The 18,116-nt window shown below is 41.8% G+C and overlaps 1 protein-coding gene and 1 pseudogene across 2 annotated transcripts; one reads left to right on the top strand and one right to left on the bottom strand.

Moving 5' to 3' along the window:
* Positions 1 to 13,703: 13,703 nt before the first annotated feature.
* LOC147617957 (uncharacterized) lies at positions 13,704 to 15,115 on the bottom strand (annotated as a pseudogene).
* A 490-nt stretch (positions 15,116 to 15,605) lies between these two features.
* Positions 15,606 to 17,499, top strand: LOC147617956 (uncharacterized). 2 transcript variants are annotated; one of them, XM_086776228.1, is made up of 2 exons: positions 15,606 to 16,870; positions 16,998 to 17,188. In XM_086776228.1, exons 1-2 carry the CDS (start codon positions 15,689 to 15,691, stop codon positions 17,043 to 17,045), a joined length of 1,230 nt encoding a protein of 409 aa, XP_086632354.1. In that variant the 5' UTR covers positions 15,606 to 15,688; the 3' UTR covers positions 17,046 to 17,188. The 2 variants fall into 2 exon arrangements, with proteins under 2 accessions (XP_086632354.1, XP_086632353.1); XM_086776227.1 differs by having other exon boundaries at positions 15,608 to 17,499.
* Positions 17,500 to 18,116: the final 617 nt, after the last annotated feature.

Here is an 18,116-nt window from a genome sequence, read left to right as displayed (position 1 = left end):
AGCGCTCCATCTCTTCGGGAAAGAGACGATTGCTACCCTTGTAGACACCCTTGTCCTTCTTCTTGTCACCTTGATTCTTGTTATGAAAAGAAGGCTTAGCACCATGCTGGGACTTATCTCCTTGCTGGACTTTATTCACCGACTTTGTAGCAAAGATCTTGGATGCTACTAAAGTATGATGAATGATTCCAGAGATAGTCTGGGGCTTTTGTGCATTGACATAAATCTTCATGTCTTCAAGAAGACCAGCACAAAACTGTTGCCTTTGCTCAGGAAAATCTATCCTTTTGAAGATAGTGGCTTTGAGATGTGCATCCCAAAACTTGTCCACATACTTTTGGACAGTTTCCCCTTGTTCAAGCTTTAGGCTTCGCCATGCCGTAAGGACATCGTCTTCAGCTTCTTCAGTGAGAAATTGCTTCATGATAGCAGTTCTACTGGAGCGATGCCCTTGGTTCTTAAGCTAGCCCACCATTGCCTTGCAGACTTTTGGAAGTACATAGCAACATGCCTTACCTTTGAGCGCTTGTCAAAGTGCTCTCCTCTAAAAGCTGAATCAAACTGTTGGATAAATCCGAGGATTTTATCCGTAGCTCCATAAGTTGCGTCATAGGAGAGGAAGGTGACATTCTTCCCTCCTTCTTTGAACTTTTCCAAGTAGCGAGACCTCTTCCATGCTGGATGTACACACCTATGCCCCCTTCTTTTGGGCTTAGCCTTTGGTGTAGCCGCATCGAAACTTGATGAATGAGAAGGTGGAGATGGAGGAGTTGGAGACCTCCTTCTTCTTTGTCGTGGATTGCTCCTATCACTGCTTCCTTCATTGGAGAAAGAAGGGCTATAGGAAGGTCCAGGATGCCTTCTCTTAGTATTAGGAGAGCGCTTTGGACGTCGTCGTCTTGGGGTAAGAGAGTATAGGCTTGCTATCTTGACATCACTCAGCCTTAGTTTCAGGATGTATTTCCTTGGAAGATGTCCCTCACCTTCATATTGATGGAAAGCGCCTTAGTTTCAGGATGTATTTCCTTGGAAGATGTCCCTCACCTTGGAAAGCATCAATACTCAAAAGATCCAGAAGCAAGGGCTTGGATGAGAGTCAAGACTTTTAAGGATATTCAAGAAGGGTTTAAAATGAGGCAGTACTGCAAAATCTCTTTAAAGCATTCAGTGAGTTACACTTGTTTGGTGGTATGGCACACCTAGTGCTCACCCACATCTAAGAGTGTATACACTTCTATTTTTCTAGATTGGTGGACATCCCCCTTTAAGCGATCTAGATTAATATCAGGAATTCTATAGGCTAGGACAAGTTTTTGTCGGGGTGCGCACACTAGGTGAGTGCTAGTGCTCAACAAAAACAAGTCTGAGGTGGCATGAGAATTCCTAAGTTATCGACCAAGAGCAAGACTTTATGCATCTTGTTCTAGTATGTTTTTGGCTAGCTAGTATCAGGGATACGAAAGACATGGTCGAGGTTACCGAGTACTATCAAGATAGGATAGTAAGTCTCTAGAAGGAGGGCTATGCGCCTCAAGTTCAATCAGCTTAGCTACTATGAGCTAAGGTTCCACTCTCTAAAGATGGGAGTCCAGGGCAGTAGGTTTGATACACTACTCCAATTTTTGTATTACTAAAACTGAGAACTTTTGCATCACTTCTTTAGAGTGTCTATGCATAATTTTATAACTCTCTCTCCCAAGGTGCGAGAGTGTACATATGATCTGCACAAGTTGTGGGATTAGTGTCGATTATGAACCAAAGAGGAATTTTTGATAATGATGAAGACACGTGTGTTATCAGAAATTATTGAACCATCAGGCATTTCTCATGAACAAGAAAGAATTTTTCTCGTGAGCCTCGCACTAAGATAGATAGACCTGAAGAAGGTTTTACTTGGGAGAATGTCTCCATGCTTAAGAAGCATTTTCCTAAGGTTGTTTTTTAGGATGAAAATATTTTTCCAAGAGGGAGGTAATGTGAGGACAAGGGTCCTACGGACGGGGTCCCCCGGAGGACAGGTGCTTGTTTTTGAGGATGAAAATATTTTTCCAAGAGGGAGGTAATGTGAGGACAAGGGTCCTACGGACAGGGTACCCCGAACAGGTGCCCGACCATGCAATTAAGTGGGCGTCCTTAGTGTGAAAGGGCCAGGGGCCGCGACTAGGGGCTATATAAGGACATGGTTGGGTGGTTAATGGCGTGGGTCATTACCACGCTCCTCACAATATGCTAGACCTGTTTGTAAAACACCTTATAGATTAAGTGAGACACAACACTTAGAGATAGATAGGCAATTGAAAGATTACATAGATAAAGGTTTTATTAAACCTAGTATTTCAGAGGAAATAGGAGCAACACCATCAGCACGTTTTGGCGAAGTGGTTGACAACAAGGCAAATAATTAAAGTGAATTCCTAATTTTTCACATTTCCCATATTTCCCGTATATCTCATTTATGAGATCAAAGCCTTATAATTTGCCAAGTGGAAATATAATTAATTGAGTGGAACAAGCCTTGTAATTGATGTGGGTTTTGAACCCTAGGTATAAAAGCCAACCTTAGCTAGTTTGTATGGGGGATTATCTCTAAGTTGGATACGTGCATTTGAGCTCTCGCACACACAAAAGCCTCTTTGTGAAGAAGGTGAAGCTTTTCATAGCTTCCACACATTGTACATTTGCCTCTACTGAATGAAGAGTAAGCTTCTCCTAGTTCTTATGGTGTCTTTTTTGCTTTGAATGCTCTATTTTGTTACTTGGAACGAATGGATACACCATTTTTCCCTCAAGCTCGTTGAGTGTATTCGTGCTTGTTGTTTTCATATTTGATTGATTCCAAAGTGTTTCTTGTATTGATAGTGGTTGTTTTAGCATACTCTTGAGTCCTATGTCGCATATTGACTATTTTGGTGGGCTGCCCGGATGAAAACATGGTTTGGCCCGCCCTTAGTTTATGTGTTTTAGCATACCCATTGTGTTCTCAAGCGTCCCTAGTGTACAAAGAGTGAACCCAACGATCAACCACACAAGTTCAAGCATTGATTTAAGCATTTGTGTGCCCATAGGATGAGATAATCTTTGTTCTCTTTGTGGTTAGAGTAGTGCGTACTCATGTGTTTTGCCTTATCTTCGCATGGATTGGTGTTGATACCGTAGTGCCACCGTGGACAAGCCTATGTATCCTCTATGAAGAACTAGCCAAGTCGCTTCCCTCGTATCAACATATGTGTTAGTACTTGAAAGCTATGCTATGATATCTGTCACGGCAAACCGCTAACACCGGCGTCGCTGCCACTGGACGTGACATCAAAAATTAAAGTGTTGCTTGCATGTAAATCATCAAACATCTCCCAAAAAAAGGGTAAATTTTTGTGATAAACTCTTTTTTAACCTATCATAATATTTTGATTTTGGCAATTCTTATTGCCCAAAAACATCTCGAATGTCAAGGAAAGCATGATTCATGATTCAATGATATGTTGAGCTTTTGTTAGGTTGTAGCAGCTCCATATCGATAGTTCAAAGTATTCAAAGAAAAAATCTAAGAAAACTTCTATGTCTGGGCGCACCACATGATAAATGTCATCTTTATCCTTCACAATTCACATGTCATTAGCCCAAGATGGCATAAGATCGCCATGTTGCATTTTAGCTAACTTAAGCAGTAAACCCTCTATATCCAAGATAAGTACTCTCCTTTGTTACTCAAGAGTAGGTAGAGGTGGTAGTTGTCTAGGGGTGGTTGGAGGAGGCCCCTGATGAGGTTCAGGATGTGGCTGTTCACACTCTAAAGAAGAATGCCACTCTAAAAGTAACACATTTCCTTGTTTGGGATCTGAAATCAAAACACAACAAAATTAGTCTCGTCTTTTGGCCAAGTGGTTGATCCAAAAATCATCCTCTGTGCTCTAGAATGGCAAAGTGGTGGATCTGGGTCTAGAATGGCTAATTCAGAAATCCTTTACATGCTCTCCAATTCTAGAATTGCCAAGTGGTGGATCTAGAAATCCTCTTCAATTGTAGAATGGACAAGTGGTGGATCTGGAAATCCTCCTTTGTACTCTCGAATGGTCAAGTCGCGGATCTGGATCTGGAAATCCTCCTTTGTACTCTCGAATGGTCAAGTCGCGGATCTGGGTCTAGAATGGACAAGTGGTGGATTTAGAAATCCTTTGCAATTCTAGAATGGACAAGTGATGGATCTAGAAATCTTCTTCAGTTCTAGAATGGTCAAGTGTTGGATCTAGAAATCCTCCTTTGTGCTCTAGAATGGCCAAGTGGTGGATCTAGAAATCCTCCTCTGTGCTCTAGAATGGCCAAGTGGTGGATCTAGAATTCCTTTTTATACTCTCCAATTCTAGAATGGCCAAGTGGTGGATCTAGAAATCCTCTTTATATTGTCCAATTCTAGAATGGACAGGTGGTAGATCTAGAAATCCTCCCTTTCATGTTACACAATTTTGGAATGGATAGGTGGTGGGATCTAGAAATCCCCCTCTTCATGTCCTACAATTCTAGAATGGACAGGTGGTAGATCTAGAAATCCTCCTACTCATATAACACAATTCTAGAATGGACAGGTGGTGGATCTAGAAATCATCCTCTTCATGTGCCACAATTCTAGAATGGATAGGTGGTGGTAGATCTAGAAATACTCCTCTTCTTATTACACAATTCTAGAATGGACAGGTGGTAGATCTATAAATCCTCCTCTTCATGCTCCATAATTCTAGAATGGACAGGTGGTAGATCTAGAAATTCTCCTCTTCATGCTCCATAATTCTAGAATGGATAGGTGGTAGATCTAGAAATCCTCCTCTTCACGCTCCACAATTCTAGATTGGACATGTGGTGGATGTGAAAATCCTCCTCTCATGCTCCACGACATGCGGTGGATCTGGGAATCCTCCTCTTCATGCCCTAGAATTCTAGAATGGATAGGTGGTAGAACTAGAAATCCTCCCTTTCATGTTGCACAATTCTAGAATGGATAGGTGGTAGATCTAGAAATCCTCCTCCTCATGTTACACAATTCTAGAATGGACATGTGGTGGATCTATAAATCCTCCTCTTCATGCTCTACAATTCTAGAATGGATAGGTGGTAGATCTAGAAATCCTCCTACTTATGTTACACAATTCTAGAATGGACAGGTGGTGGATCTAGAAGTCCTCCTCTTCATGCTCTAGAATTCTAGAATGGACAGGTGGTAGATCTAGAAATCGTCCCTTTCATGTTGCACAATTCTAGAATGGATAGGTGGTAGATCTAGAAATCGTCCCTTTCATGTTGCACAATTCTAGAATGGATAGGTGGTAGATCTAGAAATCCTCCTCCTCATGTTACACAATTCTAGAATGGACATGTGGTGGATCTATAAGTCCTCCTCTTCATGCTCTACAATTCTAGAATGGATAGGTGGTAGATCTAGAAATCCTCCTACTTATGTTACACAATTCTAGAATGGATAGGTGGTGGATCTAGAAATCCTCCTCTTCATGCTCCACAGTTCTAGAATGGACAGGTGGTGGATCTAGAAGTCCTCCTCTTCATGCTCTAGAATTCTAGAATGGACAGGTGGTAGATCTAGAAATCCTCCCTTTCATGTTACACAATTCTAGAATGGATAGGTGGTGGATCTAGAAATCCCTCTCTTCATGTCCTACAACTCCAGAATGGACAGGTGATAGATCTAGAAATCCTCCTCCTAATGTTACACAATTCTAGAATGGCCAAGTGGTGGATCTAAAAATCCTCTTTATATTCTCCAATTCTAGAATGGAAAAGTGGATATGGAATCCCTCAATTGGGGTCTGGATCTTAAATCTTGCAAATTGGGATCTAGATTTTAGATCCAAACCCCAATTTGAAGGCTTTCAGATTCACCACTTGGCTATTGTAGACCCTAATTGAGGGGTTTTTGATCCACCCCTTTGGCAACGTAGACCCACCACTTGGCCAATCTAGACTCCATTGAGGGCTTCCAAACATTTCCAAATTAGGAGCCCCCTTATAGTAGAGTGCACTCCAACATTTATAAAAATTGACTGAGCCATTATTTCTTTATTCTATTCTCTTCTATTTTCATTTTCACTAGTTACATTAGCTGATGCCTCCTATTTGTCAAACAAACAAGCTTTTGTATCTTCTCTGCCAAGTGGTAGCCTATCTATGTTGATTGTCTTCTATGACCATTTCAAGTTGCGATCTTTCCAAAAATCCTTGGCGCCTTTGTATTCATTTTCATTAGATATTGGGGGTTGTTCGTAACGATGAGAGCCAACGACCTCATGCACATCTTCGCTCTCATCAAGCCGCAATAAGTATGGGAGCAACTCTTCCATGAAAATATTTTCGACCATCTTTTCTTCATCGAACTTTATAGGAAATATGCAATTGTTGTCACGTGAAACACATCCCTTGTATGGAGAGTCATCAATAGGAACCGTTCTCTGAGCATCACATTCAAAGCATACAGAGATTTTGGCCAATGGTTTGAACTTTGCCTGAACTATTGGGTTATCAGGTCTAACTAGTTTATTACTTTCACAAATGTAGCAAGCATCTTGAGCGCAAACTACAAAACAACGCAATATCTCTCCTACTCTGTCTTGTAACATTCTCAATATTAGAAGAACATTACTCTCTGCCATTGACCAAATCCCATCATTAAATCTTTCTAATATAATCTTCATAAATTTGATGCATCCTGGTCTTAGGAAAATATGTCTTCTTGAATCCATTTAAATAGATTCGTGTATCGAAGATGGGATGAGTAGCCTATGGCCCTATGGCCATAGGGTCTTTTTTGAGAGTTACTATTATGTAGGGGTGTTGCAACCTCTAAAGGATGCACATCTATGTTAAAGAATGTGTAAGAGGTGAAGCCTATGCCCAAAGCATGCTTCTCAAACATAGCTATGGTGGGGCTATGGTGGGATGATGCACCTTGTGTTTGAATGCAAATCTAGGTAGAAAAATGCATAGGGAGAGTACTTCTCTTTGAGAATAGATTTCCTCATAGGAATAATTATGGAAAGTTGAGTGTTTGCTAGGGGATTGTTGGAAGAACTCTTGTGAGGGGACACAACATTTGTGGAGGCTTTTGCAAAGGTGCAGGGTTTTCTTTTACATGAAGGTTCCAAATAAGAAGAAGAAGAGGAATAATTATAACACATCAAATCAGCAAAAGGAGAAAAAGAAAGATGCAAATGAGGAAAATGTAGAGAAAGTCTTAGTTGTGGGGCTGAAATAGGTTATCAATTGCATTGACTGTCACCAACTCCAATTCTTGTGGATCCTACTCCACATGCATTTTTGGATACTATAGTTCAACCCGAGGAAGAAGTGTTGGACAAGCAGATTGAAAAGAACTCTAAGAATGGACAAGCAGATTGAAAAGAACTCTAAGAATGGTCTTGATGGATACATGGGTATTGAAGAGTACTTCAAGTTTGGTGTGTAGTTCACAGCATTGATCCCAGTGGAGCAGTGTGAAATTGCTCCAATGGCGTACAAATGCAGACCATTATCAGATAAATATGTTGAGTATTTGGTAAAGCAATTTGTTGGCCATTCCAGGCCTAATTCCAATACTGCAGACTTAATGCCATATGATCCAAAATCTCAAGAACCTTTGCAATTAGATGAGGTTCAATTTGAGAAGTTGGATCAGTACCATTATTGGATTCTTGAAAAGGCTCTCCTTTTCAAGAATCCTTCTAGCTACATGTGCATCTCTTCACAGGGTGCATCACCCCTACATATTCTTTCTTAGGAGGTAGCCTATGGCTAGAGGGCCATAGGCCCCCCTCTTAAGCCTTCGTTTGGCTCCTAGGTTCTTCCTAGTAAGTCTTCAGAGGCATCATATGGCCACAAGGCCATAGGGTCTCCCTCTCTGACACTATCCTTCCTATCGAGAGTTCCTTGTCCCTACCTTATGAGTTGCAAAGCAATTAGATTGGATAGGACATAAACTCTCTCATAGGGTTTATGAAAGGGTGGTGGTAATGAACCATGTGAATACTCCACCCAACCTCCTATATATAGGCCCTTGGCACCTTCTATATATAGCCCCTATACATGCATGGAGGGCTCCTAGCCCTAGGACCTTTGTCCTCACATTACCCCCCCTTGAAGAAATGTTTTCGTCCTCGAAAACAAAAGTAGGGAACCGCTTCTTAAGCGTGGACATTCTCCCAAGTAGAACCTTCCTCAGGTCTATCTTTCCACTTAACTACTAACACTTGTTGTCTAACCTGGTGTCTAGTGCAAAGCTCATGAAAATCCAAAACTCTTTCGGGTTCATGAGGAACACTTGGTGGTTAAATAAAATCGATCAACACACCTGTGTCTTGACTCTATACCATTCTCTACGTTGTCTGCTAACTGTTGAAAATACAAGTGAATAGGGTGTGTGCGGGAACAAGCTTTTGGTTAGAGGCTGAAAAGAGGATGAGTAAATGTGAAAGAACCTGTGAAAAGGTGACAAGAATCTACTGGGAGAGAATAAAGGGTAGCATGAGAAGATTTAGGAAGTGTGGAGATATTCTGGGAAGTGTGGAGATATTCTGGGAAACATGAAGAGGTGGATAGAATCAGGGAAAAGAGGTGGAGTGAATCAAGGAGAAATCAGTGGGATTAGATGCTTTGATGTAAACTCTATAAATTGAGGCATTGGCCTAATGAGAACTTGCCGGTTTTTTAGTATCCATGCCTACATTAATCTATTTGTTAATTACCCACTAATTACCCACTAATTATGTCTTAATTATTTACTAATCACTTTGTTAATGATGTTGATTCTAGTGTTTGATCCACCATAGCTCATCACAATGCCCTAATTTTCACATGGTATCAGAGCCATGCCTAGAATCCATCAGGTTTATGAGCCTATTATCTAATTAATCAAGATTAGTAGATAATTAGAAATTAATCAAATTTTTAGTTATTTTTCAACTAGCCTCTGTACCCCCCGCCAGTGGAGGAGCTCCCTCTCCTTGCACACATAAAATTAGCCCAAACCCTTCTAGCCATAGATAGCCAACTCATTGCTACTCCAGCCAGTCAAATCAGAAGCGCAAACCGCCAACCGGATGAAGAGAAATCGCGTTTTTATCAAGCTCCGTTTTTTTGCAGCAAATCAGTAATTTCCACTTCATCAAATCGAATTGCTCTAATTCCTCTTAGCCCCAGGGGTTTTCAAGCATGATCTACAAGGTGGTGAAGACAGAATTCAGTTTCATCAAGTCTACATTGAGATCCAAGTTCTTCATCAAATCTGCAGGGGTGACTTAGGTAAAACAGAGATGGCATTGTCCTAATGAGAACTGATCATGTCCCGCTCTCTAGCATTTGTCTACCTAGATTTGTATCTCTTGACATGGTGCTTCACCACTCCATAGTAACTCTTCATAGGCACCCTATTACTTGAAGCCTAAAGGCTACCCCTCTCATGCATTGTTCTAGCTACATACACTCAATAGTCACTCTAGAGGGGTACCCTATGCCTAGAGGACCATAGAATCCCCTCTCAAATATTATTTTAGCTAGATTTTTGCACTTAACATGGGGCTCCTTTATCTCTCTTGAGAGGTACCCTATGGACAATGGACAATGGGCAATAAGCTCCCTTGTAGAAGCAATCTTTTAGCTAAATATGCATATATTCAATACGTAGAGATGCTTGAGATGCACCCTATGGCCAAAGGGCAATAGACTCTCCCTCACAAGTATTTTTCTAGCTAGATGTGCATATCTTCATAAGATGCATCACCCTCACCTATTCACCAAGGATCCCCCTATGGCCATAGCGCCATAGGCTTCCCCTCTCAAGGCTTTTTATCCTAACATCAATATCTTCCTAAACTAAAAATTTGTAGCTTATGTACTTATCTTTTGGACCAAAAAAAACTATGAATAATGTCTAAATAGTGGCTCTTGTTGCAGGTGTGGAAATGTCTTCCAAGAGAAAGTCCTCTAGCAAACCACTCCCCATCAATGGTACTGAAGAGGAACCTGTGTCTTGGTACCTTGATTTTGTCTTGGTTGATGGGGAACTACCTAGAAAGATACACTTGTTTTATGGTGAAGACAATGAATCTAGTTTTAAGGATTGCGGAGCTATTGAGATTGTTAAAGAAGACACATGTGGCATGGACATGGTCCCATGCATTGAGGTGACATGGTCCCATGCATTGAGGTGACAATAGAGTCCAAGCAAGCATACTTGGTAGATCCTGCAACATTTCAACATGGAAAACTTAACAAAGAGGGACAATATACTATGCTTAATGGAGGGTGGTTAGCAGACAACGTCGAGAGTGGTATATAGTACACAACCATAGCATTTGTGGAGGCTTTTGAAAAGGTGCATATCTTCATAAGATGCATCACCCCCACCTATTCACCAAGGATCCCCCTATGGCCATAGGGCCATAGGCTCCCCCTCTCAAGGCTCTTTATCCTAACATCAATATCTTCCTAACTAAAAATGTGTAGCTTATTTACATATCTTTTGGACAAAAAAAACTATGAATAATGTCTAAATAGTGGCTCTTGTTGCAAGTGTGGAAGTATCTTCCAAGAGAAAGTCCTCTAGCAAGCCACTCCCCATCAATGGTACTGGAGAGGAACCTGTGTAAGGGGGATGCTATGAGATGTCTTAGCATAGGCTACCTCTCAAGAGTGACGAAGAAGAGTCTATGCTAGATAGAATAATGCTTGGGAGTGGGAGCCTATGGCTATGTGGCCATTGGCTGCTTACAAAGAGTTCCTATAGATTTTTGAAGCCTCTCTCTCTCTCTCTCTCTCTCTCTCTCTCTCTCTCTCTCTTTTAACAATATTGTAGAGCTTACGTAAATCAGGGAGAGAGTCTCTCCCTCATCCCCACTGCCTCTCTTTTTGGGTTTCGGTGATCCATCATATCCCTGGTAGACCATCTTAATTCTCCAAATCGACATGTGTTCGAATCCCACTACGTACTATATGTTGCTACCTGTTAAAAACCACCACAATAGGTAACTGAGAGATAGACATGGATCCGAGAGTAGGCTCCAGGTATAGAATTGTGCGCAAGATCAGAAGCGGAGCGTTTGGCGAGATTTATCTCGGTAAGCTGTGTGCATGCACGTGCCCCCCCCCACTTTCTCTCTCTCTTTCTGATTCCGCAAAGCTAATTTTTGTTAGGGTTTAGCAGTCCGATCATGTATATACATTCACAATGTGGTCCGATGTCCCTGGGCCCCCACAACAACTTCCCCCCTTTAGATGTATATACATATCATGTAATATGGGGGGAAGCTAGACCCTCATGCCAAGTAGAATTAACTCGTATTATCCATTAATATTTAAATTTAAAACTTCAATGTGGTCCGATGTCCCTGGGCCCCCACAGCAACTTCCCCCCTTTTAGATGTATATACATATCATGTAATATGGGGGGAAGTTAGACCCTCATGCCAAGTAGTGCCTGCCTCCAATTAATTTTATCAAGTACTCCACATTGGGATAGAAACTTCTCCACCTTTTTCCATACATGATGTACTACTTTGCAATCCCACAAAGAATGCCTTAATGATTCCTTCCCACTTTTGCACCAAGGGCACATGGGATTACCTTCCCCCCATCTGGCAGTAAGCTCCTTGATAGGCAGTTTGTGGTGCAATATCCTCCACAACAATAAATTGAGTCTTCCAGACACTGAAGCTTTCCATAACTTTTTGTTCAATTTGCAATAATACAATGTCACCCTTCAATCTGCCCTCTTCCACTTTTCTACCATCCTAGACAGCCATTTCACTTCCACCCTCTTGATCTTGACTCTGTGACCAATCAACTTTTCGTTGATTTGCCACTCCTTCAAAGAAGGCTCAGAAGAAATAAAGGGAGTAGAGGGCCAATCAACTTTCCGTTGATCTGCCACTCCTTTAGAGAAGGCTCAGAAGAAATAAAGGGAGTAGAGGGCCAATAGCTTTTCTAGTAAATTAAGAAATAATCAACATAAAAACTTCCCTAATCAACTGCAGAGTTGTGCTGTCTAGAGTCGTGATATCCTGAAGGTGGCAGAAACTTGTTTTGGCCATAACTTCTTCATCCCAACTCCGAATTGGGTCATCCAGGTACTCAAAAGAACCAGAATAGGTCTAGTAGAACTGCAAAATTATGCTCCAAATAGCCGTAAATGTGACTTTTATAAAAGCGACTTAATTTTTACTTTTTTAGGCTTAGACGAATTGTATCACTTAAAATAAGTCCTTTCATGCATTCAAATCCACCAAAAATCATAATTAACATATTAGAGCTCAATAGTGCCCAATGAAAACCTTTCCTGACTATCTAACCCTTAAGGTTTTAGCACATACATAAAAATAATTAATTAATTCCATTATTCTTACTTGACAAGATCCCGTTTCTTAAAATTTTTGTATCGTTGTCGATTATGGACAAATTGCGTTTGTGCAGTGTTCTATTTTAATGTTCTTTCAGTTTTTTATAATTGCAATTTAATTCTAGTTTAATTTGAATTACGTGCTTTTGCCTATCATAGATTTCCGCGCTCACAAGGTAATCAACTATTGATGTATGTGTGTCAAGATGAGAGCCTGGACTAATTGGTTTCTATGTATTGAAAGCAAACCACTTGTATACCTTCTTTTAATTTCTTGTGCAGGCATACAGATTACTCACTTGCAAAGATTCACCACCAACTGTGCCACTATAAAGAACTTGTATCTAGACCCCATCTACCTCACCAACCATAAACCCATCCATTACTTTTAGCTTAACCTCTTCATCCCCGCAACGTGCTTTTGGTTCATGGTATTTCAATATTTTTTTCCTCATTGAATTAAATCATTTGTTGTATGAAATTTTAGCTGTAAAAAGTCTTGTTACCTAATAATCATACAGAAAAAGATGATTTAATATAGGTGCAGGTAACTTGGGTGACATTGTCCATGGACAAGATGCATGTACATGCATTCATGTTCTTTACAGTTAGAGGCTACTTGTACATGCATTCTTTTTTGCCTTTATAGTGAGAGACTATAGGTCTGTGCATGCATGCATCAATTGACAAGATGCCTGTAGATCCATTCATGTTCTTTACTGTGAGAGGCCACCTGTATATGCATTCATGTACTTTATTGTGAAAGGCTACTTGTGCAGGCATTCATGTATGGTTTTTTTTTGTTGGTTACTGGCCTGTCCATGCATTCATGTACTTTATTTTTGTTGGCTACTTCTCCATGCATTGATGTATGGTTTCTTTATCCTGAATTTTGCAGGGCAAGATGTGTTGGTGTCCTCCATATGTGCATTTTGAGAGGAAGACCATTTTTTGCATGAACAAAGCCCAAGCACACGAAGTATATGACCTTACCGACTCTGGAGTGGATGCATGAATATTGACTGAGGCAGACTTTAGAGACAGTGACTGGTTAAAATGATTTAAGAAGGTGCCAAAGAGGGGCAACAAAGTGAAATTCACAGATGGTGGCTCCATGATTCCAACCTCTTGCAGATCTGCTCTTGCTGCATGTGAATCCTTTACACCATTGATGGGTCCCACAACAAACTTTCGACGTTTTTGAAGATATGCATTGGGTCCAAGAGATGGTTGATGCAAAGACTTGTCCAATAAGGTAGTTGAAATAGAATAGAATACCTCTTCATCCCATTGGGGAGCCCTTCATCAAGCGCCTTCATGGCTTGCCAATGTCTCTTGCGACCATATGTGGAGGTCGACGCCCGATGAATCCTTCACGCAATTCATGTGGCTTTGAGAGATGACATTTATGGCCCTGGAATATCATCTTTTTAAGTGCACGTGACCTCCGTGCATCCAGTCTTGGCCCACAAACTAGACATGCATGGTATATCATCTTTTTATGGCCCTGGAATATCATCTTTTTAAGTGCACGTGACCTCCGTGCATCCAGTCTTGGCCCACAAACTAGACATGCATGGTAGCCACTAGTGACAAGCCCTGAATACTCCCCATAGCTACAAAAGTCATGCATAGTCCACATAAGTATGCCTCTAATACGTGCCTGCTTTTGTCTTCCACCTTGATGTCGGACCACAACTCCTTTAGCTCATCTATAAGCGATTATAGATACACATCTATAAGCGATTGTAGATACACATCCATATTCTTTACCTTGGAACGACCAAGCACTAGCAAGCTGAATATCAAATGCCCCTTCTTTGTCGTCAACCATGGTGGAATGTTGTAGTTCACAACAACTACGGGCCACACACTATATGTTGTTGAGTGCTGACCAAACGGATATTCTCCATCCATTTTGCCAAACCAAGCCACAAATGCCGAGGGCTCTTTTGCAAAATCTAGCCAAGTCTGTTTGATGTGTTTCCATGCCATGCAAACTGCAGGAATGCGTTGCACACCATCTGTGGAGCGATTTTGGGAGTGCCAAGACATAAGGCTTGCAATTGATTTGCACCTGAACATGTGTTGAATGCGCGGTATTAGTGGAAAATGCCTCAAGACCTTCTCCGGCATAGTTTCCCCTCAAAGATCTTTACGATATCTGTAAGCACCACACTTTGGACATTTTTCCAAGTCCTTGTACTCCCTTTGAAAGAGGACACAATCGTTGGGGCAAGCATGTGTGGAATTATAGTCTACGCCCAACTTTCAGAGTATCTTTCTTGCATCATCTCTGGAGCTCGGCATTGTATTCTGAGACGGCAATATGTGATTATTCAAAAGCCTACACATCACACCACGTTGAACATCGAGCAAGCATTGTAAAGATGCAATAGTCGTTTGTTTAAAACATGCACACACATTACCTGAGTAGCTCTATGACGCTTTTATCACTCCAGTCTCCAACCAAATGACCCTTGAAGGTTTAGCAACATAAGAACTGTCTTCAGGACGGGAAATCCTCGAGCCTTCATATAAGGTTGTACGAGCCACTTGCTTCATACCCTCGGCCACAAGATCACTTGCCTCAAAAATTGCCTCGAGCATGTCATCCATCTCTTGTTCGAGCATCTCCACGTGTGGATATTTATTGGCATTCACATCAGGAGCCATAGGCATAGCATTTTGCAAACCTTTAGTGCCCGCCACTTGGTTGGACCGCATGCAGACCCGCCTAACTGGTTGCAGGACTCTTGTCGCTTCCCCAATGTTGGAGTCCTGTGAGAAGCATAGCCCACATATAAATTTAAAGATACACACAGTCCTTAAACATCCACGTACTATGATCAATTTACTGATGAAATATGTTGTGCAACCACTTGATCAATAATGGTGGGATCAAAGTGTCCGTATTCCTCCACATGCTGCATCATTACACGACGTTGTCGTAGCACCGCCCATTTGCACTGGTTGCAACACTGGGTCCAGCTCTAAGGTGCACACATGTATGCCCTACATGAGGCCTTCCCGTCATCTCATATCCCCTCGAATCCATAAATATAAAGTACCGGGAATATGAGGGCCTTCTCAAAGCTGAGGGACCAACTGTAAGGATTTGGCGCTGAGTCAGCTGCCAACTAGGCGTGCAAAAGGCAGGAGCTTTTGGCGGTGTCAGGTGCGTATCCTAAACTGCCCAAATCCGACGTGGGTTCAATTTATTGGTTGGGCACAATGGCGGCGGCCTAAACCCTAGGTTGTTTTCGAGCACTTCGAACTGCAGAGTCGAGATCTCCAGTGATGAGGCGGATTCTAACCTCCAGTGCCCGTATCCAGTTTCGGCTTCTCTCATCCTCGGCCCGCCACACCTATGCTTCACCACAGGGGGGTGGCTTCCGGGATGCGCCCCACATCACCACAGGCATGCTTCACCACAGGGATGCCTTCTCTCTCCGTCGATTTCTCACATCTTCCTCTACCCCATCCTCCTCCGCAGGCCTTCCTCTCTCATCTTCAACTTCCAGGTTGAAGTTCTGGTGTTCAGTTCTGGGCCTTGTTTTCACAGTGGTGGTTGCGAATGAGGGTTACTGTGTATATCTGGCATGCCGGGGAGATGCCCCAAGCATGAATCATGGGGACCGTGTGTGGATCCCTTCTACAAATGTGGATACTAAAGCTCTGCTGGACCAAGACCCAGATGGAGTTTTCTATATGATGGTTGGATGTCCTGGAATCGGTAAGACTACACAGTTATGTGATGCTGCAAGGGATAGGGGAGCAGCAATTTATCTTGACGGGGCTGCACAACAGTCTTTCAAAGCCATACAGGCGACTATCAATGAAAGGTACAAAAGTCTTCGTCTCAGTTTTATGTCATGGATGCGTCCTGAGTCAGGACTGGAAATCCTTAGCGAATTGTCTTTCTGGGTCAAACTATTTAGACGAAAGCAGCTGGTCTTCATAGTTGACCATATTGATAAGCTGTCTGAAGCAGATGTTTTACAGCTAGTTTCATGGGCGAAGAAGCAAGCTGATGGTAAGCGCGTCACGGTAATCTTGGTGGGGACCAGGCTAATTTCCAACAGTGATACCAGAACCAGAGGTCAACTTGTGATGTGTTATCCTCCAAGCGCTCAGGAGATAAGGGAGGCTCTGAGAAAGCTCATGAGTACCCACCCAGATAAGTATAACCTGGATGTTGAGAAGTGTCTCTACCTCATAGGGACATGCCCAACTGAGTATCGGCATGCCAACCTCCTCGCCACAGAAGAGTATATAATGGATCAGTTCACAGAAACTCATGCCAGATTTGAGAATAAAGGCAGGGATTTCAGTGATGTAGGTTTTTGGTTCAAGCTTTTAGTGGCAGGGTCTAATGGCGTGTCATTGGTGAAAGACAAAGACAAGTCATTGGTGAAAGACAAAGACAAGTCATTGGTGGCTCTCCAGGAGACGCGGTACTATGTCCCTGACCAAGACAAGGTACTGTCTGATCCCTGCATTCTGTATTATAAGAAAAAGGTGTACTTTATCTCCGGCTGCAGCCGGGAAATGCATGCCGCTTTGGTGCTTGAAGCCTATGAAGATGAGGTCCTGGAAATCTCTGCAGAAGTCGCAAGGCTCTCTAGGCTGTGGTTTTGGCCACTTTCATGTATGAAGCTGGTGAAAGAAAAAGAAAAGCTGGTGACGGCAAAGGAGAGGATTGCAAAAATTCAAGAGTGCATGTCTAATAAGTCATATGAGGCTTACGGCCCTTTATATCAGACAGAAGGACCAGTTAAGGCTGAGCCGGTGTGAGTGGTGTATGTGAGACACCAGCAGAGGAGAAAGGGAACAAGAGTGCATGAAGTGGAAGAGCACATATAGTTCAATGTGTGATGCATGTAAGTTTGCCCTGGCACATGTTTTTTTTGGGGATAGATATCTCGGTGTCTCCTTGGGTTGCACATGTTTTTTTTTTTGGGATAGATATTTCAATGAGATATCCTTGGGACAATCAAGCTTGACATCTTTCTTGGATGTTTGGTATAATGTTAAACGTGGTGCAATTTGATGGCTTCACTTGTTATAGGCTTATTTAATCATTCATATGTATGACTTGGCTTTCATTTTGGGATGTTGGCAGTGTTTTCTACATCATCATGATTGATTTCAACTTTTGGAATGTTTAAAATGATAAAAAGTAAGTTCATCTTTGGTATTTCAGCTTTTGGAACGTTTAGAATGATACAAAGTAGAAGTGGGGAGCTGAAAAACCCACTTAATTCTTAGTTCAAGGCTCTTTTTGTAAATGTGGCTTGTTCCATCTTTAAGTAGGGGTTGATGTTCTAACTCAAAGTAAACTTTGTTTAATCTTTTAAGTTTGATCTGTAACTCTTTCTTGCTCCAACTGATTATAGAGTTAGTTTAGTTCTTTCCTATGTTTGTGTTTCTTTGTTGACATAGAGTAGTCTTGGAGTGCTAGACTCTATCATGACTGAGTATGCCCATCACCTCTGGAGAGTGATAGAAACTCAGCTTATTGGTTTTATAAAGTATATTCTTTTGAAATAACCTTATACAAACCTGCACCTACTCTTGGGCACTGATGACGTGAGTGGGGATGTCGTACCTTATTGTCCACGCTATGCATGATAGAGTTGATGAACCTACACTTCATGTCTGGACAAACATTGGAGTTAAAGGTTGCACTTTCGAGTCCTATTCTCTTTAAAGTTTAGCTTAATGT

This window comes from Cibotium barometz, chromosome 36 (assembly GCF_041138505.1).
Source record: "Cibotium barometz isolate CiBa-2024 chromosome 36, ASM4113850v1, whole genome shotgun sequence".
Lineage (NCBI taxonomy): Eukaryota > Viridiplantae > Streptophyta > Polypodiopsida > Cyatheales > Cibotiaceae > Cibotium > Cibotium barometz.
The sequence above is the reverse complement of the archived record's forward strand: the minus strand, read 5'-3'. Positions and strand labels throughout refer to the sequence as shown.